Source organism: Psammomys obesus, unplaced genomic scaffold (assembly GCF_907164565.1).
Source record: "Psammomys obesus unplaced genomic scaffold, mPsaObe1.curated_primary_1811, whole genome shotgun sequence".
NCBI classification, from domain to species: Eukaryota; Metazoa; Chordata; class Mammalia; order Rodentia; family Muridae; genus Psammomys; species Psammomys obesus.
The window spans coordinates 1,525,117-1,552,406 of NW_026594083.1; the positions used below are offsets into that span (position 1 = coordinate 1,525,117).

General features: G+C 37.0%; 1 protein-coding gene across 1 annotated transcript in view; it reads left to right on the forward strand.

The window, feature by feature from the left end:
• Positions 1–27,290, forward strand: part of Robo1 (roundabout guidance receptor 1) — a 740,394-nt gene that overhangs the window by 648,460 nt on the left and 64,644 nt on the right. The window contains exons 7-12 of the mRNA XM_055617842.1: positions 11,974–12,098; positions 14,169–14,340; positions 23,373–23,578; positions 24,881–24,962; positions 25,098–25,266; positions 25,354–25,520. Of these exons, the coding sequence (XP_055473817.1) occupies positions 11,974–12,098; positions 14,169–14,340; positions 23,373–23,578; positions 24,881–24,962; positions 25,098–25,266; positions 25,354–25,520 (921 nt within the window). The remainder of the gene's footprint in view (positions 1–11,973; positions 12,099–14,168; positions 14,341–23,372; positions 23,579–24,880; positions 24,963–25,097; positions 25,267–25,353; positions 25,521–27,290) is intronic.

Here is a 27,290-nt window from a genome sequence, read left to right on the forward strand (position 1 = left end):
ACACATCACCACCTCAACAAAAGCAATATCTCCTGTATTGCTACTCTTAAAGAAGATGAAGTCATAGACCTTCTTCTAAATACCACCTTTGCATATTTGTTATGCATTCATCGTGGCTTTCTGTTATTTGTTTTGTATTTAAATGTAATGATTTTTTTTAATGTGCCAAAAATCTAGAGACGGTAAAGGAAAGAGGTTTGTGTTTAAAAATAGAAAACACTCATAAGACATGTGACAGTACCTTGCACAAAATCTATATTGCCAATGACTCCTCTGTGAGGAAATGGAAAGGAAAATACCATCATCAGAGGTTTGATGAAGTCTCTGTACAATTTAACAAGGGGAAGATTTATGAGACTAGCCCCCTCTCGTTACTGTTCTGACCCAGGGCTGTAAATAGGGTGCTGAGTACCATTTCTGCTTCTGGTTTTATTTATTTCCCCACACACTTCTTATTTGTTTATTTTTCTAACACTGGTACCTGAGACTGAGACTCAACAGCACTGTTGAATTATAAAGCTCCTTTTTTCTCTACTCATTTCTTCAGGAAGGATGAAGAGCTTCTTGTGTTCTTAAACCTTAAAGAAAATAGCTGTTTTACCCTAATGATGGCTGAAAATGTAATGTTCTCTAAGGTTTCTTTAACTCTCATTTACATGTATAGGATTATGTCGGTTATTTAAATCATAATGATGTAAGACTTAAGAAGTAATCAAAAGAAGAAGCTTTCCCCAGTGGTCTTAATACAGATAATTTGAAACACTCTTAATGTATGTGCCAGCAAATATTTGAGGAAGTAAGTAGAGCAGTCAGGAAGGAGAAATAATTGGCACATAAGAAGGTCCTGTGACAAGTTATCATTCAGCGCTGTACCAGTGAATAGCATATCCTGGGCCTTCCATTGTGTTCTGAGCCTTACGTGCGACACGCTCATCTACATAATAGAGGGGAAGGTATTCTACAGCCCCAGCTGTAAGGATGTGTAACCGGAGTGACTTTTTCTAGTAGCCAACATTCTCAAATAATGTTGTCAATGTGGAAATATGGAATGGGTTGGGTGGATCTATAAAATGTGAATGATGGAGTCTGAGGATGAAATTGGCAGGCATAATTTAACTTTTCTCTCTTGGCATTATCAGCTTAACCCACTCTCAAACATTAGATTCCTTCCAAAAATCTTGCATAATTTTGACTCAGAGTCATTTAGTAAAGTTGTGCATTATTTGGTATAATTAATTTTAGTTCTCTAATTCAGATTGGCCTAGTATATTTTATCCAGAACAATTTAGACATAAAGTGATTGAGATTACTCAATGTTTTAGAGAGTTTTTACAAAGGGAATAACTGTTGAGCATATTAAGGACATTTTTCCTTATGAGGAAAATTTTATCCTTGGATAAAATAAATATACTAAATAATTGAAGTTTTGATATTTTTATTTTAGCCAGCCATATATATTAACTTTTTATTATTTGTTTGCTATGATTTCAGCTACTTTGACAGATATGCACAGTGCTAATTAAGAGTGAAGAATATTCATTATTCCTTGGTCTAAAGAGACATCTTAGCACATTGCAAACAACTAGTCATTGTTAAAAGAACTCCAGATGACTTTGTAGCATCTGGTTTCCTTTCATTTTTTTTACTCCAGCCATTTCAAAATGTGAAGTAATTTTAAACTTTTTGTTTTTAAAAGGTTTCTGTTTACATTTTAAATGAACATTTCAAAATACTTTACCTAAACTTTGCAAAAAAAAATGGATTAATATGGCATGAGCACTTTCATTTGATTTTTGAACTTCCTATGACTTGATAGTTGGTGCGCCAGCATAAACACACCTGCAAAATATGCTCAAATGAGCTTAAGACAAAATGAGGCTGAGTAATTGCTTTGTAACAGATTTATAAGGGTAGGAAAATCCATAAATGGTTATTAAAGTTAGCTTAGGGACATTCATTCTGTGTGGTCGATGCTATGGCTGGAGACTCTGGAGTGCGACACGATTAAACCTGATAGATGGGCCGATTTACAAAGATGCTTTAGAAAGTCAACTTTGTGCATGGTAGAGCAATTATTTCAAACAGTGCCTTTTAAGTCATTAGTGAATAGATGAGAGATACTTTTTCACTCTCACAAATATAGTTACTAAGTAATCCTGGTTTGAGTTATATTCCTAAGCAGTAAATATTTAAATAATGTAATTCTGTGCTGGTTTTCAGGAAGCTGAATGTTAGTCATGGTTGGACACTTAAAAATCGCTTACTTTGGTACTATCGTAAAAATTGGAGAACTGAAGCCTGACATTTATTTATATTAAATTGCAGACTTGGGTGATAAAGATTTGCTCTTTTGACTGCAAACCTTAGATGCTTGAGGTGATTCTTTTAGATGGCTATATCCTGTCCCTTGTCTAAGACGAAGTTGAATCTTTTGACATTTTACTGAGAATAAAAGGTGTTAAGAGCTGGAAAGTCCTGAATTCCAATTCCTCTCTTGACCTAAGGGGTAAGCTTTACCAAGTGACCGAGTCTTGGTTTTCATTTTCCGCCCCCGCCATATTGAATTGTTCCTGGAAGCTGCTGAGGTTTCCAGTGTACAGTCAGACATACTGCTGACTCTGATGGCTCTTTATCATTAAACTGGGAGCCAGGCATTTACACATTTTTCACAAGATCATAGACCTGATACCTTGTGGAGACTGTCGGCATCCAAAGTGGTTTTACTGTCAGTTGCTTAAGGTTATCATCAGCCATCTTGTACCAGGTCTTTTAAGAAATATGCTACTTAAAGATAGGCATCATCATTTGTTGCACAGGAGAAATTTCTCAGCACTTTACATATGCTAGAAAAAGTGCTGCTGTGAAAGGCATACAGATGGGTCAAAGGCTGAGGCAAGCAATACACACTCGTGAAGCCACGGAGTATGAGAAGTGCGCTCATGAGTGCCCAGGGAGAGTGTTTTCTCCTGCGTGTTAGAGGCGTTGCTATTTGTTCATCTTTAGCGGGTGTTTGCAATGTGAGAAACACTTGCTGCTTGATAAACTCTGATGGCAAACAGAATTGTTAAGTGCTTGGTTTCCATGGAGCGTGCAGGCTAGTCTGGGTGGCAGACATAATCATCACGCAGATGTGTGGCTGTAAACTAGGACGTATGCTGTAAGCACAAGGTGGCTGTGGGAAAACACAACACTCACAGCATGTAACGTCAGCTTTACAGGTACTATCTTGGAGTGTTTCCTAGATCGTGAGCTAAGGTCCAAAGAGTAGAGAGGAATTGAAGGAGCAGAGGAAGAATACTAAGGCTCTGTCATAAACTGATATGGGGGTAAGATGTGGTGTGGTGTACTTCAATTCCAGAATGTCAGAGCAACAGGCGAATGGCATAAAACACCCAAGTGTCCCCCAAAAAGGCCGTACTAACTGTGTAGCTCTCAATTTTAAGAACATTGGGACCATATTGAAGGATTTCAGCACCAGAAAGTACTATGAGATGCTTCTTGTTTGTGTTGTTTTGGTTTAATCAACATGGCTGTATTGGAAATTAGATTAGGAAAAACAAGTAAGATGGGCCGTTTGGTAGCTTGGCAATTAGTAGTGTCAATTGCGCTGTATGGGGGAATTGTACTGACATTTCACTAAACATGTATAACTTCCTTCTAGGTATGTATGTTAATACCTATAGACTGTTCCAACTCTTAGCCTATGTCAGAGTGGCGTCTTTGAGCAATAGATTATAGTCAAAAGAAGGGATTCCTAACTTGTTTAAGAGTACTGCAAATAAGGTACCTCTGAGTTAGCTGTAAATGGAATGTTCATATCGCACACTCCCAGGCCCGGGGGACATCATGAGAGGTGGGGGTAGAAAGATTTTAAGAGCCAGGAGGTGGGAGGAGTACTGTAAACAGTAAGTGACATTTCTACTGCAGTTAGGAATCCACAGCAGGTATGACCACCTGTGAAAGGCTTATTATGGTGGTCAGTGTGCGGGGAGGTAGGGGATCTAATTGAAAAGAAAGGTATCTAGTCCATTACCCCTGGTGATGCGGCCTTGCCAGGCCACAGAGGAAGAGGATCCAGGCAGTCCTGATGAGATTTGGTAAGCTATGGGAAGATGACAGAGGAGGAGAACTCTCCTTTTCAGTGGACTAGGGGAAGGGGATAGGGAGGAAAAGGGAGGGAGGGTGGGTGAGACCGAGAGGAGTTGAGGGAGAAAGTTCCAATCAAGATATATAATGAATAAATTGTGAAAAAAAGGAAAGAAGGGTATCATGAGGGGGTGTCAAATTGGGGAGAAGAATATCAGCAGAAGTGAGAGGGGATAATAGAAGGTAACAAGAGAGGAACATGATCATAACATGATGTATGTGGATAAGAAACTGCCCCAAATTATTTGAATTTTCTTTTAATAGTAACACATAGGTTGATGGAATCAGAACTGCTGAGAGACAGATTCAGTAAAGGATCATTTATTTTCGAGGAGAAAGGAGGTGAAAGATCAAGGCTTCCAGCTTCAAACCATGAAATCAGGGTACTCACACTTTGAACTATGATCCTTTGCACCCGTGTTTTGTGGCATGCACACTGTCATGGGTGACCTGGCAAATGCATTGGAATCACACATTATTTAATACCCAGGTATACAGTGGGCATCATTTAGATGGCTGTTCTAAAGGAAAGTGGATAATTTTTTAAGGAAAAGAATACCTAAGAGGTGTCAGAAATCACTCAAGGTCAGGGTGTGTGATTTGTCAGGACAGCCTCAGATAAGATGGGAATTAAACAAACAACCTGCAGCAAGGTTTCCCCACTCTGGCATCTCAGGACACATCACCTCTTGTTGTGGTGACTGCCCTGTGTGTGGTCCTGGGCTCTTCAGCCTCTGTGGGTCCTGTCCACTGAAGACTAGGATCTCTGCCTCATCCCCTTTCCTCCACTTCAATGCTGACAACCAAAATTGCCTCCGAAGCCATTGTTCTTCAGAATGACGTGAGGTATTTGATCAGAGGCAAAAAGTTCACGGTGTTTTATGTATCCATTAAATACATTCTAAAATATCCCTTTTATTCTCTCTATTTTTATGTCTGCAAAGTTGAAAGACATGATGACAGGCTTTTATGTTAAACTCAAACCTTTCCCCCCAAAAGGAAATAATACCACGTATTAGAGTGCCTGAAGGGCTTCTGATTGTTAGTGATATTATCATTCATGTGTATTTGTGCTTGTAATTCTCACATACCAGTGACTGAGTTTCCTCCCTTCAAGTGGAGATAGCTTCATGACTTGAAAACTAGTGTTCTGCTGTGTGGCCAAAATCATGCTTCCTCCTGTGCCTTTCTAACCCAGTGACATTTCTCCACAATGAGGATTTCTTTTAATGGCTCTCATCTGTTGGACTTGTTAACTGAGCCCTACTCTTCATATTGTTGCAGAAGAGTATGAAAACAAATCACATGGATTTGAGGATCCGTTAGAAATTAGCTGTTCAAAATAAAACCAGTTCTGTTAATTGGAAGAATTTGAAGTGGATATGATTTCATTGGTAGCCACATGAAGAAAGCTGTTGTTCTGTGTACTAATAGCATGGGCCCTGCTGTACATAACTTTCTTTAATATAATGCCTTCTAATGAACTGTACCAGAAGTTTCAGTTACATGAATTATTCCCAATTACTGTGGCAGCCTTCTGCATTCTCATCTCTCTACCCTTTCAGTGCTATGGACAAAGCCTATGCTAACTGTATATTATATGGTTAATAGGAAAATGCCCAATAACGTATTTCACTTTTAAGGACACAGTAAAATATATTTGCCCATTAGACTTTAAGTAATGGAACATTAACGCAAAATACAAAATCTAATCATAGTACAATACTTAATTAAATATTTTCTCTTCTTTAATTTTTCTGGTACCTCTAAACTAAACATAGTACGTATGTGTACACATACTTATGTGTACTTCTTCATTTAAAAACGACATTATTAAGACAGAATTTTGGTATTTTCCAATTGGTGCTTGAATCTAGGGTGTCACACATGCTTTACACACATGCTGCCACTGAGCTCAGCTTTAGACAATATAAATATTTTTGAAGACCTTTTAAAAGGCCACTTTACATCTGTATAGATGTAATCTATGGGGAACATCTGGGGCAGGGTGGTCTATCCAGCTGTTCCACTTTGCCTCTGAATGGCCACTTAAAAACCACAGCATAGCAAATGTTCTAAGATTCGGAAGTTACCATTGCTTTGCTGCCTGCAGTGTTATGTTGAAACTGCTGTGGGCAAGTGGAAACAAAGTACTTTTTAAGATCCTTAAAGACATCAAAACCTGCAGCCTGTTTGTGGTTCACTGGCCCTAACTGCTTTCCTCTACTTTGCTTGAGTTGTTCCCACTATGGTCCGAATGATGGTGTCCTTTGCCATGCAGAAGCTTCTCACTTCTACAGCATCTTATTTATTAATTGTTAATCTCTGTGCCTGTGCTAATAGTGTTCTGTCGAGAGAGTCTCTTCCTGTGCCGATGCGTTTAAGGGCATCCCCCTCCCACTTTCTCTTCTGTCAGGTTAGGAGTATCTACTTTATGTTGATCTCTTTGTTCCCTTTGAGTTGAATTTTGGGCAAGGGGATAAGTATGGATCTCTTTGGATTCTTCTACATGCAGACATCCAGTCAGACCAGCACCATTTGTTGAAGATGCTGTCCTTTTTTTCCAGTGTTTTTCTGGCTTCCTTGTTAAAATCAAGTGTCCGTAGGTGTACGTATGTCTGGTCATCAATTTGGCCAATCTGATTGTGTGCCAATACAATGCTGTTGTCACTAGAAAGGAAGCAGGTCTAGAGCTGTTCTGAGCCTTTACCTTAGGAGGCTCTAAGAAAATGAGGTGAGAGTGAATGATGAATGACAGGTTCCAAGCCATGCTGCTTTCTAAGGAATTCTTTTGACATACAGCATAAAAAATAGGGTAAATGCCCACCTTATTGAAAGATCTTTGCTCTGTGAAGAGAAAAAAAAATTGTTTGACCTGACTTTCAAGGAAAATATAGAGAAAGAAGACATGTATGAAGAATGTAAAGAAATTTGTATAATTAATATATTTAGAAGAGAAAAATATTGCATATATTTAAAATGTACAAGACAACTTATTTTTCTATTTTGTAATTGCACCATCTCAAAACAGCAATCTTTGACTTTGATTTAGACTATAGGGACAAATATGAAGTCAAATTAATTTTGGTTTGGGAACTATTCATTTGAATGAAATGGACTGTGAGCACCTACTGTGGTATATGAAGATCTTCTGCTTTTGAAAACAGTGATCATTACTTCTAAAATAAAGAAACAGAGTAATTGTTTTCTATTATAAGTAAACATTACTATATTAAAATACATCATGTTTCAACATTGAAATGAATAATGTGACTGTGACTTCTAAATAATTTGTGGTTTCCCTGTTTTCATATATTTATTTATTCTTAATTAAAAATATGTACACATGTAAGCTCAATATGTTTTAATGGTCTTCCATCTCAGCTCATGGTCATGTACTAGTAAGACCCACCTAGTACTCATTAGAAAGGCAGATTCTCAGACCGTATCCTGATTTTCAGAGTCATTATTCAGTTGAATGGGGCTCATTTGTATATGTATTCAATATGAGCAGCATGAGTTGAGTTGAATACCATTACCAGTGTGAAACTTGTAAAAATCAAACTATTGGTGGATCTGAATGGGATTTAACATTCTTTAGATTTAAAATGATGCTTACTTTATTTTTGTGTAGTATTAGCAGCTAATATTTATTATACATTTAAAATTTATTACCTAAAGAGTACCTGTTACCTGGTAGCAAAATAAAAAAAATTCTTGAAAGATGCTTTATAATACTATTACTGTCAACCCATTGTATCTCTACCATTTTTCATAGTAGAGATTTCAAGATTCATTTCTGTTTTCCTAAGTTACTCATAATTGTGCTTGAAATGCTAACAAATGTTCATTCATGGATAGTGTGATTAGTGAATCTAAATATTAATGTGTTTAGTTTATGTTAAAGAAGAATCATTGTTAAGTCAAATCTTACTACTTTTTCTGTTTCATTTTTTTGTTTGTTTCCTTATTTTTATTTATTCCATGTTTTCTTTTTTGTTTTAGTTGGGTCTGGTAAGTTGACATTTTATTGGCCATCTCCTAATCATCGTGTCACTGTGACTGGAACTTCTCTTCCCCTTTCCATCCATACCCTTCCATGTCCTTCAACCAATCAGCCTCCATGTTTCACTTGTCATTGGCCACAAAGACAGACTGCACAGAATAAACCTGCAGGAAGTATGGGTAACTGTGACAATGAGTAAAGGTAATGGGTTTGCTAACTTTCTGTCTTATTAAGTCATGTGTGATCTGAGCCCTTTAATTGTTTCCTTCCTGAAATAAGGGATAAGTCATAGAATTATATCTTGGTTAACTAAAGGACAGTTTCACTTTATACCTCTAAATCATTAAATGAACAGAAACACATGCCACAAAGAAATTTGGTTTTCTTTGCATTAAGTACGTTATTTTGTAATTATAATTCATTCGTCCTTAAAGTTCAGTCCCTGAGTTACCGTGTGCTCGGAGCTCCTTAGTGCTCATTTCCATTTCTATTTGTATGAAGTTTGTTTCATTACATATACCAATTAACAACATAAAATATCTAAAATTTGCTTTTATAATTTGTTTTTCTATAAAGAACCATCAAAGTTCTTTGTAGTTAACTTAGAAGAAGATCAGTTCATTCAGTAGGGTTAACAGAATGCCGTGTTGAGAGAAATTGCCATGTGAAAAGACAGGCCAAAGCATCATTTTCACTTTAAAGAAATCTCTTTCATAGTTGTTTAAGGCAACACAGATATTATTATTTCATATTCACACAGAAAGGATGGGCTATTCAATCATAGAGTATGTTAGACATCGGCCCTCTGAAGCATTATTCACAACTGAGAATCAAAATTTAAAACAATGGAAATTGATTATTTATTATAGTACATCCGCTATTCAATAATTATTAAAATGGTGTTTCAGTAGGATATCTTTAGAGTAGTATCTAGTTTGCATGGTAGAATTATTGGCAGTTTTTCTTTTTCCTCTTTGTCCAATTTTTAACATTTACAGCACCTACTTTATTACTATACCGGTTATATCATTATATACTTTGAACACAGCTAACGTAAACATTTTAGATTTCAAAAGCCATAATAATATAAAGTCATAAAACCTCAACTCTGTGTATTTGGTGAGTCTTTTCAGTCTAAATAAATATATATTAATAGAAATTTCTTTGTTTCTTTTTTCCCTTATAAATTATAACTATATCTGATATCTGACATACATAAGAAAAGGGTTTCTTTTTTTCCTGTGTTTGTTTTTTAAAGCATGGTTCTAACTAGCTTCAATCTCTTAGGCTCAAGCAATGCTCTTCCTAGGCCTTCTGTTTAGCTGGGACTGTAGGCTTGTGCCATCACGCTAGTCTGGGGAGGATTTTTTAAAGTTTATTTCTAAGAAATCTCTTGCGGCTGATGTCACTGTTGATGTTGGCTTGAGACTATGCCTACAGAATATAGCAAATCATTTCCAAGCAAATATCCTGTGTGAAAGGATTGCTTCAGGATAAATGTCGTTAGCATAAGGGTTTGTATTCCTTTTTCCCAAATAAGTCTTTGAGGTTTGAGGAGAGCTGGCATTTTATAAAAGAAACAGTTTCTGGCACACAGTCCTACACGAGCTCCTGAGATTTGGGATGGAGACCACCCCAAGGCTCCGTTTGACTAAGTGGTTTGAACATTTATATTTTCCTACTTGGATTCCCTTCGAATTGGAAAGTCATCTGCTCCCACACATCTAATTAATCATTTGGTTTTCCTGCATTGAGGAAAACCAAACTCTAGTCTGGATTTCATTTATTATGCAGTCATCTTTAAGTTTCTACATCTGATTCTACATCAGTTATTCTAACCTTACCTAAGGAGGAGAGAGCTCCTGTTTGGCTTGGTACAGGAGGGGACATCCCCAGGCAACCAGGCACATGCCTATTATTATACCTGGGTAATGACAGTGTTAGCTAAATTCATGAGCAAACCACTCGATTACAATCACAGGTTTTCTACAAAAAAATTATAAGCTAGAATATCAGTTTGACCAAATTGAACTCCAACTGTGTCTCCCAGCTTTGTATTTTATCTTCTATAAGTTAGAGAACATTTGAAAACATTTGACCTGATTTTTCAGGTATCCTATAATTTAACAGTCAACTGTTAGATTTTTCTACTAAACTTCAATTTAAAAAAAAAAAAGAGGTGTAAAAGAAAGTACATTCATCTTCAATTTTTGTTAAGAACAAATCACATTTTATTTTTTAAGAAGTATTATATTGATATATTTGTGATTATATGTTCATTATAATTCATATATTAAATAGGTTTCTTTATATTAAATATGCTTTATGATGTACTTTTGTAATGTCACATATACAACATTTTTATATATTATATGTATTGTGTACATTGGTATATCAGATACTATTGACTTGAAAATATAAATAAAAGGAAAAGTGCCTTTTCAAAATTTTTTTTTCAAGAAAAAGAACCAGTTTTCTTGGTTCATAGATAGATGGATAGATAGATAGATAGATAGATAGATAGATAAAAGAAAACAGTGTCATAAACATAGAATGGGTTTTCACTGGGAAGACGAGGGAGGTCACCAAGAGCAGAAAGGGGATAACAGAGAGTAATGGAAAGAGACATGATCAAACACATCATATAAATGTATGAAAGTGTTGGAACAAACCCCATTATTATCTCTAATTCATGTATACTAGCCAGAGAGCTTTTAAAAAGAAACCTCCCTCTTATAAGCAGTATGGTGACATTCCTGGATCTAATCTGAATGTAAGTTTCGGTTCTGATTTGCTGTGGGGAGTGTCCTTAAGTGACTGATGCAAGCAACTGAAAATACTTTGACGGGAACAATGGGCAAGCAGGGGACAGGCCTTGAAAAGAGGGCTGGAAGAGTCGTGCCCTGGATAAGCTGTCAGAAGTCTGGCTTGGACTGGGACAAGAGGGAACAATTAGCTTTTTCAGACAACTGATAAGAAGTGGACTTGGAAAGTGTACACATTAGGTGAAAGGACTTACTCAGTACACATTGAGGTTTTTTTTTTTTTTCTGTGCAAAGCCCAGCCCTAGAGCAGACTCCTGATTCCCCACCCCCGTGCGTGCTCTATCCGCTCACCTACCTTTCAGCTGCCATTGCCCTCAATGTAACTGACGCAGTTTTCTGACATTCTATTGACTGCTGGATGAAGTGGCCATTCAAGTCGGTATAAATCAAACAGTTTGGACAAAGCTGGCAGTATTTATAATGTCAGGATGAGCAGATGTTTCGAATTCGCCCTCATTTCCATATATATTCTGTTTGAACATGCCCTTGCCCATGTAAATGAAGGAGGCATGTGACTCCACTATTGCTGAAAATCCACTTCTAGTCAAATAATTGGACTGAAGATTTTAAATGGCTCTAATTTGCATGGTAGCATTTCAGGAGCTTTTGAGGTAAATGAAAGTGATTTCAGCCCCTGCCTGTATCAGGAGATCTTGTGTGTATGTGATTAGAGTTCATTCACCTTGAAGCAACCCTAAGTGAGAAAGGATAATATTTATTCATACCATTTTCAGGTACAATTTGAATGGAAAGGGTCAGCTTGTAGCTCAAGAATTCTTTGAAATGTGAGGATTAATTCCAGGTCTAGGTTAAGTAATAAATCTCTTCACAATACAACTCTATTTCATTCTATAAATATGCACTTAGCAACTCTCCTTTAAATGAAGGGTGGGAAATGGTCGGCTATGATGATGTGCTATAGAAAATAAAGGCAGCGCTAGAGACACCAGGAGGCTGTGCTAACATGATCTGATTCAGGATATTTTGTTTCTTCAGAACCTCCACATTTTGTGGTGAAGCCTCGCGACCAGGTTGTTGCCTTGGGACGAACTGTGACTTTCCAGTGTGAAGCAACTGGAAATCCTCAGCCAGCTATATTTTGGAGAAGAGAGGGGAGTCAGGTATAACTATTTTCTAACTACCTTTTTTTTAAAAAAAGAAAATACAGGTACTGGGATATCTGAGAAGAAAAATCCAGTGATCATGATGTTATATAACAATCACATTAGCAGGAAATGAAGAAGTCAAAAGCCCCAGAAACGTTTAGAATTAAAGGGGAAGAGAAAAGTGTTCCCACCTGAATTCTCAAAGCCATTTTCCATGCCTTCTTTTGGCTCACCGGGTGGTGTGCATATGCCACTGTTTTGCCGAATAAATATTCTTTTTACATTAAAAGTGTCCACATTAAATAAAGTGGTCTGTTCCACTTGCCGTTTCCATTATGTAGCTAGAATCACACACTAATAGATTCAGGTATATTTGAAATGAAACAGAGGTGATGACTTTTCTGCATGAGTTCTCCAGAAGATCAGGAACTTACAGAACTTCTGAAACTCCAAATTATGTAAAGTTCTCTCTAGCTTCAATACTATATCCCAGAGTTCAATACTGTCTAGTCTTTAAAACAGCCATGTGTTTAAAATCTCTTCCTATCTAATCTCTATGATTTTTCTTCTTAAATGAGTTGAAATATTTTACTTGTGAAGAATCAGTTTCATTCATTTTCAGTGTGGTCATTCCTTGGCCTATCTTGTTCTTGCTTGACTCGGTTTTGGGGATTTCATTGGTACTGCCTCTAGGGGTTTTTATAAGGACCAAGCACATACCTTACTGACTGAACTCCACAGTCTTTTATGGGCAGTACTACCACCTTCATATTTTTATTCTACTCTGGCTGACTTTTTGCCTTTGTGATTTTTTTTTAAGATTTATTAATTTTATTACATATATAATGTTCTGCCTGCATGTGCACCTGAACACCAGAAGAGGGCACCAGATTTCATTATAGATGGTTGTGGGCCACCATGTGGTTGCTGGGAATTGAACTCAGGACCTCTGGAAGAGCAAGCAGTGCTCTTAACCTCTGAGCCATCTCTCCAGCCCCTTCTACTCTGGCTGACAAACATTAATTTGATTATAGCATGAAAGCTATCATTTGAATTCTAATATCTCAGTGGTCTCTAACATATTCCATTTGGTCATACATGATTAACCTTGCTGAGAACAAGTTCAAGACAAAAATTCATAGAGCAAGAAGAATTGGGATTGGGTTATGGAAGAAAACTTTTATAGCAAAAAATTATAATCCACTAGATGTTCTTTTTAGCAGTGTGATACTTCTACTGAATTAATTTCCAAAGTTTTTATTTACTTTGGTTTAACAGTGCAAATTGTGTTGCATTAAAAAGGTCATTAAAACTTGATCCATAGAGTATTAGCTAACCCTTTACAAAGGGAGTTTTACTGAATAGCACAGAAACTTTAAAAACACAGCAATTTCCTCCGCTAGGAAAAGGTCAGTATACGTTGGGTCATGAAAAACAACACCATGAAATGCAAACTTCTAAGAATTTGCATCTTTTCATTTAATTCTGCATGAACTTCAAAAACTCTGTAACATGCATTTTCATCCTCCAACAGAAAAACAAGCTATGCCTCTAATAAGTGATTGATAAATGTTCCAGAAAAATAGTGATTGACAGCTGGAAGAAATGCTTGTTATGGGGCCAAATTGGCATCCTTGAATATAGTTTATCAGAATGAATTTAAGTTTTCGATTTGTTTATGTATTAGAGATCTTGGATTAATAGCACTATTAGCCATTCGTGTGTAATGTAAGATTTTTTTTTGCAGTTTGAATAAACATATTTTAGTCTATCAATATTTAGTCTTCTTATACGTTCAATATTTTATCTCCAAGTGACAGTTATAAAAATGCATGTGATTATTGATAATTTTAACATTTTTCATATAACTCCATTTGACTTTGTATTATTAAACTCTTTATGTTTAATAATATGTATTTATACATGTGCACATTAATATATATGGGTTTGTGATGGAAGAATATTTTGCTCATATATATGTGTATATGTATACATATACTTACAAATGTACACGTAACTGTGCCACAATATTAGAACCTAGCTGTTAACCTGTTTCTATTCTTTCCCCCCAAATTCTGGTTTTAGAATCTGCTTTTCTCATACCAGCCACCACAGTCATCCAGCCGGTTTTCAGTGTCCCAGACTGGGGACCTCACTATTACTAACGTGCAGCGGTCTGATGTTGGTTACTATATCTGTCAGACTTTAAATGTTGCTGGAAGTATCATCACAAAGGCATATTTGGAAGTTACTGATGGTAAAGTAAAACATTTTCTTTCACAATATCCAAATTGTCTTAGGGTCTGAGCCTGTGGATGTTTCATGTCAAGCTTCGCATTTTTGCTTGCAGTTATTTTAGTGAAAACTCAAGAGGGTGTTGGTACCATACAACTCTGTTGTTGTTCTTACTTTAAAACGTACTATATATTTCTATCATCTGGTCAGATCCCTAAATACACAGCACTTCTCCACGAATAAGTTCATTCTGAAGAGCTAAGCATAGAAAAGCTTTAAAAGTTTAGAAACATGGAAAAGGAGGCAAAGTCAGTTTATAGTCTATGACTGGAAATCTCCATTCCTACTATTTTCTCTAAATTAAGAATAAGACTCGGTCATGAATTCAAAAGCTGACAAATAACATGATAAATTTTCTCTACAGTCGTGATTCACTCTATTTATCAGTTCCTTAGACACAGTCAGCTGTTGCCAAATATATTATAAAGACACTGTAATTGAGAAAAATTTCCAACCTACAAAATACAAGTAGTGATCTTTTGGAAAGATGGAAGAAGATATAAATTTCCTGTAAATACATATTTATACATGTGCACATATATGTACATTTGTGATATAAGACTTTAAGCTTATTAAATATATATTTATTTCATTAAATAAAATGTCTATAAACATATAAAACAGGTATGTATAGATATATGTGCAGGTATTTATCTGACATGCTAAAATACCTATACATATATCGAATAAATATATTTTAGATATCCAAAAATATATTTACATGTATATAATATGTGTGTAATATACATAATATATGCAGTATCTTTCTGTGTATGTGTGAGTGTGTATGTATGTATAATCAAGAAAGCATTACTGCAAAAGGCTTTGAAATAACAATGGCATGGGCATGCTTGTTTTCCATACTGAACTTTTTTCAAGAAGTAGAATTATTTTACATCTTTAATTCCGAGCAGTAGACAAGAGGTCTTAAAGGCAAGCAGTTACTTCATTGTCTTTCAAGGAGAGTTATGGGACCAGAATAAAGAAAGAAGGCCATAAATAAAAGATGCCTGCTATTGCTTCTCTCTAGTTGAATATGGTGTTTGTGTATCTTTTATGTTCCTGTGTATGGATGTGTGTGATGCAGGTGAAGGCCATAGGACACCCTCAGGGTTTGTTATTCAAGTTCCTTCTGCTTGTTACTGAGACGAACTTCTTACAGACCAGGAACTGACCAAATTGACTAGAAAGTCTTAAAGACTGATCTAAATCTCCAGCTTTGAATTTCTTATTTTAGTTTTGCTAAACTGGTAAAAACATAAAAATCCACCTAAGAATACATACGCTGCATAAACAAAGCTGTAAGTTTTTATTTTGATTCTTTTTTTTCTTTATTAATTACACGTTATTCACTTTGTCTCCCCCGTGTGGTTCTCTCCCTCCTCCCGTGCCAATCCCTGCCTTCCTCCACCCTCTGCATGAATGCCCCTCCCCAAGTCCACTGATTGGGGAGGACTTCTTTTCCTTCCTTCTGATCCTAGTCAATTAGGTCTCATCAGGAGTGGCTGCCTTGTCCTCTTCTGTGGCCTGGTAATGCTGCTTCCCCCTCAATTTTCAATTCAGATAAATGATGTATGTTCCACATATCTTAATTTATTCAGTTTTTCTTTAATATCTTTAGTAATGTCTATTGTTTTCAGGATATAAATTTTGCATATAATTTCTAGCTATACTGAAGATTTTTTGATATGTCCAAATATGAATTTAAAGTTTTTTAATTATTGAATTGTTTGATGAAAGTGCTTACTTACACAGTTGATTTTTGTGTATTAATTTTTCATCAAGCAACCTTGATAAATTCCTTAATTTTGTAACATGTTAGGTAGATTATTCTGAAATGCATATATATAAAATGTTGCAACTGAAGATAAGGTCTTACTTCTTACTTTACAGAGAGAATATATATAAATGATATAACATACATATTTTATGTAAAGATAAAAATATATATATTATATATGCCCTTTATCTCCTTTTCTCATCTTCCCCGTCTATGTAGTGAGTAGAATTGTTGCAACAGTGGATATATTCTTCTTAATTCTACGTTTGAAGGAAAACATTCACATTCTCACAGTGTGCTATTGATTTGAACTTCTGTAGCTACCATTGAGTTTGGTAGCTTTTTCATGGATATTATTTCTAGAGGAGTAACCTAAGGATCTCAGAATGTTTACCACCCTTGAGTGTTCTGTACTGTACAGTTCATATGTACACCCTGTGGGCTCAGTTCTGAATGCCGTGCTGTTTGCATGCTTCTCTAGGTCCGTATTGCTTGTGTGCCTTTCCTTGTTGCGAATTTACACTAACTTGAAGTTCATTTTCTACAAGGAGTTTGCCCCAAATCACCAAATATGCGTTCTATGCCCCCATACCTGCCACAGGTTTATTCCATTCTTCCTCATCTTTCCTCTTTTATCTTGTGCTTGTCTGTTATTCATACAATCTAAGTTCCATGAAATATGAGCCATTTTCTGTTTAGTCAAGTCAATATTTGCCTAGTATTCGCCCAGATCTAATGTGATAAATGCTGAGTAGATAGTCTGCCGTGTCGGGAAGAAACAACCAGGGAACAGCTAGATCTTGGCTAGTGAGAATGCAAAATCAGACAAAAACCCAGTATCTTAGCCTTGCCTATGATGTGTACTCTCCGTTCCCTGTCTGTCTTGTTTCAGAAGGGCCTTAAAGGTGCTTGTGGCACATATTGCATATTGTAGCCGTTAGATCATAATTGTGAGGACCATTTACTAGAAAGTAGAATTTTAAAAAATTGCACATACACTTAAACTTTGTAACTTTACATGGCTGTCTATAAAATAAAATTTAAAAAAAAATGCTAAACTTCCCCCAAATATCTCTATTCTCAGAATTAAATGCAAAGATTTTTAGACCAAGGAAATGTCTTACCCTATAAACTGGCTGCTGTACAAGCCTGTGGGTCTGAGCTTGGATCCCCAAAGCCCACATAAAAACCCAGGCAGCGGCACAGCCTGTGAACTCAGAACTTAGGCCAATTGCTTACCTTGCCAATCAATAAGTTCCAGGTTCAGAAGAAACCTGATCTCAAAAAATGTGAGGGGCGATAAAGAAAGATACCCAAAGTATATCTCTGACCTCCACACATATGTGCAAACACACTCACAGAGAATAAAAAAAAAAAAAAGAGAGAGAGACATGTTTTTAGGGAGACATGTTGGGAGGGGGGAGGTCTTAATAATTATAGTATTATTGTTGTGATAAAACACAATGATCAAAAGCAATGTGAAAAAGAAAGTATTTATTTCATCTTGTACGTAATAGTCCATCGCTGATGGAAGTCAGGGCTAGAACTCTAGCAGAGCAAGCACCTGGAGGCAGGGGCTACTGCAGAGGCCTTGAGGGATTGCTGCTTACTGGCTTGCTCCCCATGGCTTGCTCAGCCTGCTTTCTTATAAAACCAGGACCCTAGTCCAGGGATGGTACCACCAACAATGGGCTGGGCCTTCCCCCATCAATCACTAAATAAGAAAATTCTCTACTGTCTTATCTGCAGCTCCGTCTTGTAGGGACCATTTGTCAATTGAGATTCCATCCTCTTGGATGACACTGACTCTAGCTTGTCTCAAGTTGTCATAAAAACTAAATAACACAGAGAAGGGAGGGGGAAGTTGCAAAAGAGAAAAAGGTGGATATGATAATTTTTAAAAATTATATATGTGTGTGAAATTCTCAAGAATAAGGGAAGATTATCACTTAAAATTGTACATAAAAGTTAGATAATTCAATATCATAAAGCAAAAACAAAAAGAATTTATGTAACAATTGATAGGACATTATTATGAATTGTTTATATTTTTATGCAATATCACACATCAAACTGTTACTGAAATTTTAGAAGAAGTCTACATTTGTGAATCTAAGATTCACCCTGAGACTAGAAAGATGGCTCAGTGGTTAATAAAATCAATAAATCTAAAATTAAAAAATACACTCATCCCCAGAAGTCAATTTATTCTCAGCACTAAATACCTTGTCTAACCATATAATTTTCATGAGGATTACTATGGATTTTGTATGTGTATGTTGTTGTTGTTTATTTTGCCTGTTGTTTTGTGCTATATCTTATTTTGGTCTTTTGTTTGTTTGTGTGTGTGATTTTTTTTTTTTTTTGGAGTTCTTTAGTATTATTTAAACAACTATGGACTTGTCCTTCATGGCTAAGACTGTAATCACAGTGAGTGCTGGCAATGTCAATATTTTTATACTACTAAGTCTGTCGACCTGGTGGCTAATCGAGAGAGTATGTTCTCCATATTATTTGCCTTTATCTCTTGACCTTCTGTATTGTTGGCAAACACAATAAAGGCAAAGGAAGACTAGAGCCTACGGCATGTGAGGAGCAGCTGTCTGTGGAACGGTGCCCATCCCTGCGGGTCAGCCTTCCTAACATGGTTAAAGAATGCGCACATTTATATCAGCTTTACTACACGATTACAAGAGAAATAAAGATTATTCAGCCGTAAACAATATTTAAAACCTCTTGTGCTCATCTCTGATAAACCTCGGATACAGTACAAAGGGACTATTCTTTAGCTTCTTTTTTATTTAAACAAGTCACTTGAACTTTAAGGTGTCAGTCCCTGATTCCCAAAAGGGGAGGATGATAAATATAAATATTTATAGTACTTTATATTGTAAACCTTGTTTTCAATATAGAGCTTTTTAAAGCGCTTGAAAATAGATGTTTTCCTAATGTTTACTTTGATGCTCATTAATGTACACATGTGAATTTTCACATGTGACCCCCCAGTAGCTGTACAGTCTTTATTGAAAATCCATTTATTTACTCATTTCATTAAGCATTTATGTTTGTTATACTCTCTATTCTATTGCCTGCTATTTCTTTTAATTCCACTGTAAGATATTAGACACTGGTTTGAAATTTGTGTGACAATCTTTAAATTTAGATTTTACTTACAAATGGACTGTATTGGTTAATATAAGCTGAAACTTGTCCTTAGTATTTTGAACTTATTTGTGAATACATCATGGTTTAATTTTCTGTATCTACAAGTGTGACAATGCTTTAATGAAGCTTTATGTTCCCAGCTCTGATCTACACATTAGCTTTGCCCAGACAAGGAATGATGACATGTGCATGTGAGTGTCTGGCCTTTTGCAATTACCTAAGCATTGTCCTGACTACTGTGTCATCTCAGTGTCCACTGAGATCTCCTGGTTTGAACAAGTATAAGCATCACCGTTTTATAGATTTAAAAATGTGGAGAAGTTGTCAGAGATGCCTCAGTGGATAAAGCACCCCTGCAAATGTGAGGACCAGCATTTGGATCCTCAAGGATCCATGGAAAAGCTACCTGTAGTCTCCCTATTCAGGAAGCAGTAACAGGATCCCTGGGGCAAGCTGGGTACCTAGACTGGCCATAATTGTGTTACTCCTCATGCAACAAGACACCTTGACTCAAAACAAAATGGAGAACAATCAGAGAAGAGACCAGACTCAACCTTTGGTCTCTACGTGTATGTACATGCTCATGGGTAGACACATGTACATACCACACATAGACACAAGCAAACAACACAGAAAGGTGGGGATTCAAGAATATAAATAACCAAAAGACACATGGAAGATGATGGAAGTGTCTTTTTATTGCTTTTTTTTTTTTTTAACTAACCAGTAGAAACCAGGCAGCAATCAGTGACAGAGCATGAGAAACCATCAGTACAACTGGGTTAGGATAGAATTGGGGAGGTACACCTGATGCCTTATAAAGCAACTCTGGGTAATTAGATATAAAATATAATAACCAGCTAACATGTGACAGTTTCTAAGTGCAAAAAGACTACCAAATATGAGCCATCTTAGCGCTAGACATAATGAATACAATTGAAGTGAAGCCCTCTGTTACTAATTGAATTGATGTCTGGAAATATATATTCATTCTGATAATCAGTGGAACACAGGTGGTTTTATAAATCCCTGTGGATTCACAAGGGGGGATCTGCAATTCAATTTTAGAAAGCCAACACAGAGGTTTTTTTTTTTTTTAATTCTAAGTAACAAAATTGTTGGCTTACTCTTCTCCAACAGTGTAGTATCTAAAACTCTTGTGCCAAGTTTAAAAATCCAGCATTCTAATTTCCCTGTTCCACTGGCAAACTTCACACCAGTAAGGATGCTGTGGAAGGGAATTGGAAGAGCCGATTGCGAATGCCTAGTTGCTGATTTCACTTAATTGCTTTTTTATGGGAATGCATAAAACTAATAATTATTGCATGATAAATGAGGAATAAATTGAAGTGTGACCCCAGCTTGTGAAAATCTTTGGTGCATAAAACTTTGAACATGACACATCCAGATTCGCAAATTATTGCATCCAAAATTGAGTTACCCTGGCAGCCAGATTTCTTTAATCAGACAACTTGTTAGAATTCTCTCCCATATATTTGCATCTTTTTCTTTTTTAAACTTTGAGATCCAGAATTTCAAAGCTTAATAACGGAAGAAAATTTCCTGAAATTAAGTAAACAACTTGTATTTATTTTAAAGAAATCTATGGAGTTTGGTAAACTGTCTCAGCCAGAAGATGGGAACATTTTTCTAATTTTGTCCTTATTTCTCTACACTTATGTCAGAGTCTCACTAAAAAAGGAATTTTAAGACGTAACAGTTTTCAGGTGTTTCATATTTTGTGATAATTTTAATTAAAATACAAATTTCTTTCTTTGGTCCTTTTTCAGAGTAGATTTAAGTTGGTGTTAAAAACAGTCTTGCTGAGAGGTGGTGACTTTACTCTCAGCACTTGAGAGACAGAAATAGGCAGATTTCCACCTTTGAGGCCAGCTTAGTCAACATAATGAGTTCCAGGATAGGCAGCGAAACAGCAGACAACAGATAGACAGCACAGAGAAACCCTCTCTCTAAAAATGAAAAATAGATAAAAGATAGATAGATGATAGATGCATAGATAGATAACAGACAGACAGACAGATAAAAATTAATAATAAAAATAGTCAGGGTTTATATGTATGGTGTCTCTGTGTGCATATGATTCTTGTTATTTTTTCTTTTCTCTGATACTTGTTTTGCTCTGTTCTGCTTTGTCTTTTTATTTTATTTGTTTTGTTTTGTTAAGTAAAAAAGAAAGAAGGCACGGGGTTATATGGATGGGGAGGTGGGGTGGGTCTAAGGGGAGATGAAGAAGGGTAAACTGTGAACTAAATGCATTATATGGAATAAAAAGTCCACTTTCAATTAAAAGTAACCGAGCAGTATTGACTGCATGCACTTGCCATTTGTGTTCATTCTAATATGGGTAGTGGAGGTTGCCAAGTGTGGACGTCATCCTCAGTTACCTTTTTGGATTAGCTTATCAGCAATAGCGTTGGGTAACTTTCCAGTGCCTGTGAATCCATTATAGTGTGGTGATGTTATTTTTCTTAACCCATGTATATATTTCAATTAAAAAAATTATTCCAAAGTCTTGGAGGCATTGTTCAGTGGATTAAGCACTTGTCTCACGAATGTGGGGAATAGAGTTTGTTTCCCAAGACCCAGCATAAAAGCTGAGTGGGTGAGGCGGTGAGCCTGTAATCCAAGCATTCAGGAGATCGGAGGGGGTTCCCAGGACAAGCCTGCTGTCCTGGCCAAACCTAAAATCCATGCTTCAGGAAGAGGCTGCTTCATAAATAAAACAGAGAGCGGTATAGCAAGACACCCAACATCAACCTCTGGGCTCCACACTCACATACATAGACATGCCTGCGCACACACCCACATCTGTGAATATGCCCTCACACACAGATGGACACACGCACACACACACACACACCCACGTGCACTGGAAAAAGAAAGAAAGAAAGAAGGAAAGAATAGAAAGAAAAGAAAAAGAAAGGGCAGAAGAGATGGCTCAGTGGTTAAGAGCACTGCCTGCTCTTCCTAAAGGACCCGGGTTCAATTCCCAGAACCCACATGGCAGCTCACAACAGTCTGTAACTGCAGTCTTCACACCTTCCTACCAATGCACAAAATTAAATAAATTATTTAAAAAGAAAGGAAGGAAGAAAAGAAAGAAACAAAGAAAGCCCATCTTGAGATAAAAAAGACAGCAAGTTCATTCTATTGCTATGTAAATGAAAATCCAGAGAACCTTTTTACTTTTATTTCTCATTAATTTATTTATTCACTTTACATCCTGATCGCTGCTCCTTCCTCCTCTGCTCCCGGTCCCTCCCTCCTACCCTCTTCCCCTTTCAACCCCTCCCCCTTTCTTCAGAAAAGGGGAGCCCACCACCACCATGAACAACCCGCTCTAACACATCAAGTCTTATTAGGATTAAGCACATCCTGAGGCCAGACAAGCCAACACAGCTAGGGGAAAGGGATCCAAAAGCAGGCAATAGAGTCCATGTCAGGGACAGCCTCTGCTCCAGTTGCTAGGGGACGCCCAAGAAGACCAGCTGCCCATCAGCTACATATGCCAAAACATCTTTTTAAATTCAAAATTGTCAAATACTCTGGCATGGCGGCTTTATTTTGTAGTGATGGTGGTTGTTGTCGGAGACAAAACAGTTACAAAATCAAGTTGGCTCTGGTTCATTCATTAAAATCTGTCTCATACATTTCTACAGGATAAATGTGTTAACTGGTTCTGTTTCTTGTGCTTTTCATGTTTACAGTATTCTATTCTCATCACTATACACCTTCTTCACCAGCCACAGCCCTTATTCAATTTCTGAACACTTAGATAAGTCCCTAGATAATTCAGCAAGCTCAGACCTAGTTGGTCATTTGAAAGGCGCACATTGTATCTCATTTTAATATTCCTAATCAGTGCATCATGTAAATGCGTTCTGAATAATGCATGTCTCCGCTTTAATTACTTGTTTAATTATCTTTAGTCTTTTTTTTTTCAAAGCCTACAGCAATGGCTGTTGCTCGGATGATTAGAAAATTGCTTCCAGTTGCAGAAATCTATTTCCTGTTGTTTCTTTTGGCAGTGATTGCAGACCGGCCTCCCCCAGTCATTCGACAAGGTCCTGTGAATCAGACTGTAGCAGTGGATGGTACTTTAGTCCTCAGCTGTGTGGCCACAGGCAGCCCAGCGCCCACAATTCTGTGGAGGAAAGACGGGGTCCTTGTTTCAACCCAGGATTCTCGGATCAAACAGCTGGAGAGTGGCCTGCTACAGATCCGATACGCTAAGGTAACTTGCAAAGACATCCTGGACTTCCTGCTTGGTTCTACTTTATTTTTACCTACAGAATCTGGTGATGAAATGCAGTCACCTTGTTGAAATACTAAATAAAATATGAATACGTGTTTAATGTGATGCATCATTTGTTCAGACATGCCACAATGACTGCTTGGGGCGATTTGACTCATGACTTAGCTTATGGCAAGTAATTTAAGGTCCTGTGAAGGTAGGAGAAAATGCTTTGGAAGACACATTGAGGAAAGTGGTTGGGGACCTGAGAAGAGGGGGTATGCCTTCTGTGTGCAGGCATTTTGTAAATAACTAGAAAAGTGAATATTTTTTGAGCTGTATTTCCATTGTGACTACTTGGCTCAGTGTTTTGCGATTACAGAATATCACACACACAAATAACACTTATAAAAGCCATACACTAGCTCAGTGTGCATTTCAAATCAGAATGCTAAGTGATAAAAAGGCCGCAGATTTGTGGAAACAAATAGAGGGATGTACTATCCCCGGGCCATTACATCTCATATCAGTCCTTTCAGGACTTTTTATATTGTTTTCCTTTTGATTTTTCTTTGTGGTCTAGATCATACAAGATTTTGTGGCATATGAAATGATAGTATTGGGCTGCTATCAGTAGTCAATTGAATAGCCTGGCTCACGGGGTGGATTCTTGAGTTTTGGATCAACTTCACAGTTGGTTCTGTGTACCACAAAACTTACTATGTTGTACTTCTTTATGGCGACTGTTGCAACATTAATCAACAACTCTTATCTTCAAAGAAATACATTGTCATCTGGCTCTGGCTATGGCAACTGTTGCAACAAGGCTTTAGTAGGCTGCTCCAAGTTTTAGGTTGAACCAGGTTTTACTTTTTGGTGTTCATTTTTCAGAAGGGAGAGTGTCTGTACAATCAAGGGTTTTGTTTTTACGTCTGAGACTGCCTAAAGTTTTATAATGGGGGGTAGGGTGAATAAATTAAGAAGACACCATATAATTTGGGTTTTTTCTGCCTAATCTTTGATGCTAAACCTAGTCTGTTAAAGCAATTGAGTGTGTGTGTGTGTGTGTGTGTATTTCATTGCACAGTTAGGATAACCGTTTAAAGGCTCCTTATTTCTGTCTTCATGCAACATCTTCCTTCACATTTCAAGAAAAATATATTCAATTAAAGGGACATTTCTGGCTAGCAGATTTTAATGTAGTTATCCATATTCATGGACCATGCACAAACCTGTAATTGTTTTTCCAGCCCAGCAAGGTCTTGATTATTCCAAATATTTCTCTTCCATGTGCTTTCGCAGCTGGGTGACACCGGTCGGTACACCTGCAGTGCGTCAACCCCCAGCGGTGAGGCCACGTGGAGCGCTTACATTGAAGTCCAGGGTAAATTCCTCCATTTGCTTGTTTTGACAAATAAAGCCAGTGTCCATAAGAAGGCAAGTTAATGTATGACCGGCATTCATGTGCTACTTTGTGTATGTATATTTTTTTTTGTTTTCTTCCCTCCATTCTTGTTAGAATTTGGAGTTCCGGTTCAACCTCCGAGACCCACCGACCCCAATTTAATCCCCAGTGCCCCCTCAAAGCCTGAAGTTACAGATGTCAGCAAAAACACAGTAACTTTATTGTGGCAGCCAAACTTGAACTCAGGAGCAACCCCGACATCTTATATTATAGAAGCCTTCAGGTAGAGTGAGGGGGTTTCTTCCCAGCACCTTTTTTTTTTTTTTTTTGCATCCAGTGTTCTTGTTCTAATGTATGTATCCATCCTTAGTCATGCGTCTGGTAGCAGCTGGCAGACTGTGGCAGAAAATGTGAAAACAGAAACATTTGCCATCAAAGGACTCAAACCTAATGCAATTTACCTTTTCCTGGTGAGGGCAGCTAATGCATATGGGATTAGTGATCCAAGCCAAATATCAGATCCAGTGAAAACACAAGGTAAATATTGATTGACTGAAGTTTGAATCACCTACTTGTCTTTCGATGTTGTAATTGTACTGGCATGATATGTTTGTTGCATGCTAAGATTGCACATTCGCAAACTGTTCAATTTTTTTTTTTAACTACACAATGCAATGTCTACAAACTACGATTTTTCTGGACTGAGACTACTGAGATTGATAACATGGCGACTTGCTTCTCATAAGATCACAAGTCCACTAAAAATGCCCTGTGGCTATTTGTATATTCTTTTCAATTTGGTGAATTTTGAAAGTCTAGTGTCTTAACCTTTTCACAATTGTATTGTGAAAACTGAGTAACTTTCTTGGTACCAAAATTGAGTCCACATAATCTCCACGATAATTTTTCAGACTTCTCACCCTTATTAATTCTCATCCTGTGAAAACCACACAGAAGTAGGTGGTTCATTAGAAACTTTGTTTTCATGCCTCTGGGTAGTTGTGAACATCCTACAAACTGTGGGAGAAATTGGGTCTTCAGTTGTTCTGCTCTGATTCTCACTGCATGAGACATGATATGAAACTTTTAATGGAAATATGTGTATTTTGATGGAAGCTGGGTGGAAGTGGGAGATCAAAAATAGACCATGTAAATCAAGAAGTGATATCCCCTGGGACTTTCTTTTTAATATGTTACTTTTCATCTTCTGTGCATTGAAATTACATTCACCTTTTGGACACCTTTGCCTGCCTACCCTCCTCCTCATTCTATTATTTTAGTATTCTCTCTCTTTTTTTTTTCAGAGCTGAGGACTGAACCCAGGGCCTTGCGCTTGCCAGGCAAGCGCTCTACCACTGAGCTAAATCCCCAAGCCCTAGTATTCTCATAGAAGAAAAATTTATACTTATTTGAGTCAATCTTTACGTTTTCTTTAAACCTAGTATTATCATAATTAAAATATTGATTTCATTCGTAGTCATGGTGAGTCTAGAGGTGACTAGAAATGTAAAATCATTTCCACACACTCAGAAGCATAGTCTGAGTCAATGTTTCCAAGGAAAGACTGTGGATTACTTATAACGAGAGAAGCGGTTAAGCACAAAAGTCCCTAAAAGCCCTAAACTGCTTTCTTCCGGGTATGGAGGATGAAGCACAGCAGTGTTGCATGTTCTGGTGACTCCCAGAGCACATCCAAACAGTGTTTTAGGATGGACGTTTCTGCCTTAGAACTCACAGGAAAAGCAAGCCGAGCTGCAGGACTGTGTGAATTCAGCACACCCAGATGCCTGGATTTGCTATTGTGAGTCACCTGCTCAGGAGGCTTAATATCCTTAGAGCATGCCTTGAGGCAGTGTGAGGTTTGTAATATCAGATACACATTTGTAAAGAATGTCAAAACTATGGTAACTTCTAAATGATTTTAAACTAGTTACCAGTAGAATTATCTATCTATCCACTGTCTCTATCCAGTGGAATCTAAATGAATGTGTTGAGGACCGATTTAATGCATTTCGGACATATTCATGGAAATGGTTTTGTGACAGAATCATTTGCAAATGAAGATATTTGTTCATATGTTTTATGAAGATCATTTTTCCTTTTAAATGTGTTAAAACCACTAGTAAAACAGCATAAGAAAATGATTCTATATTGACCTAGAGACTGACTATCTAGAAAATATGCACACTATTTTGAAATAAAGGGTATTTTCATCTCATCTCTTCAGTCTAGCTGTGTGGCTCTTAGCAAGCTGATCTGCCCAGAGTGCCAGGTCTCCTTCAGTATAAAATAAAGCTAAATAAGCTT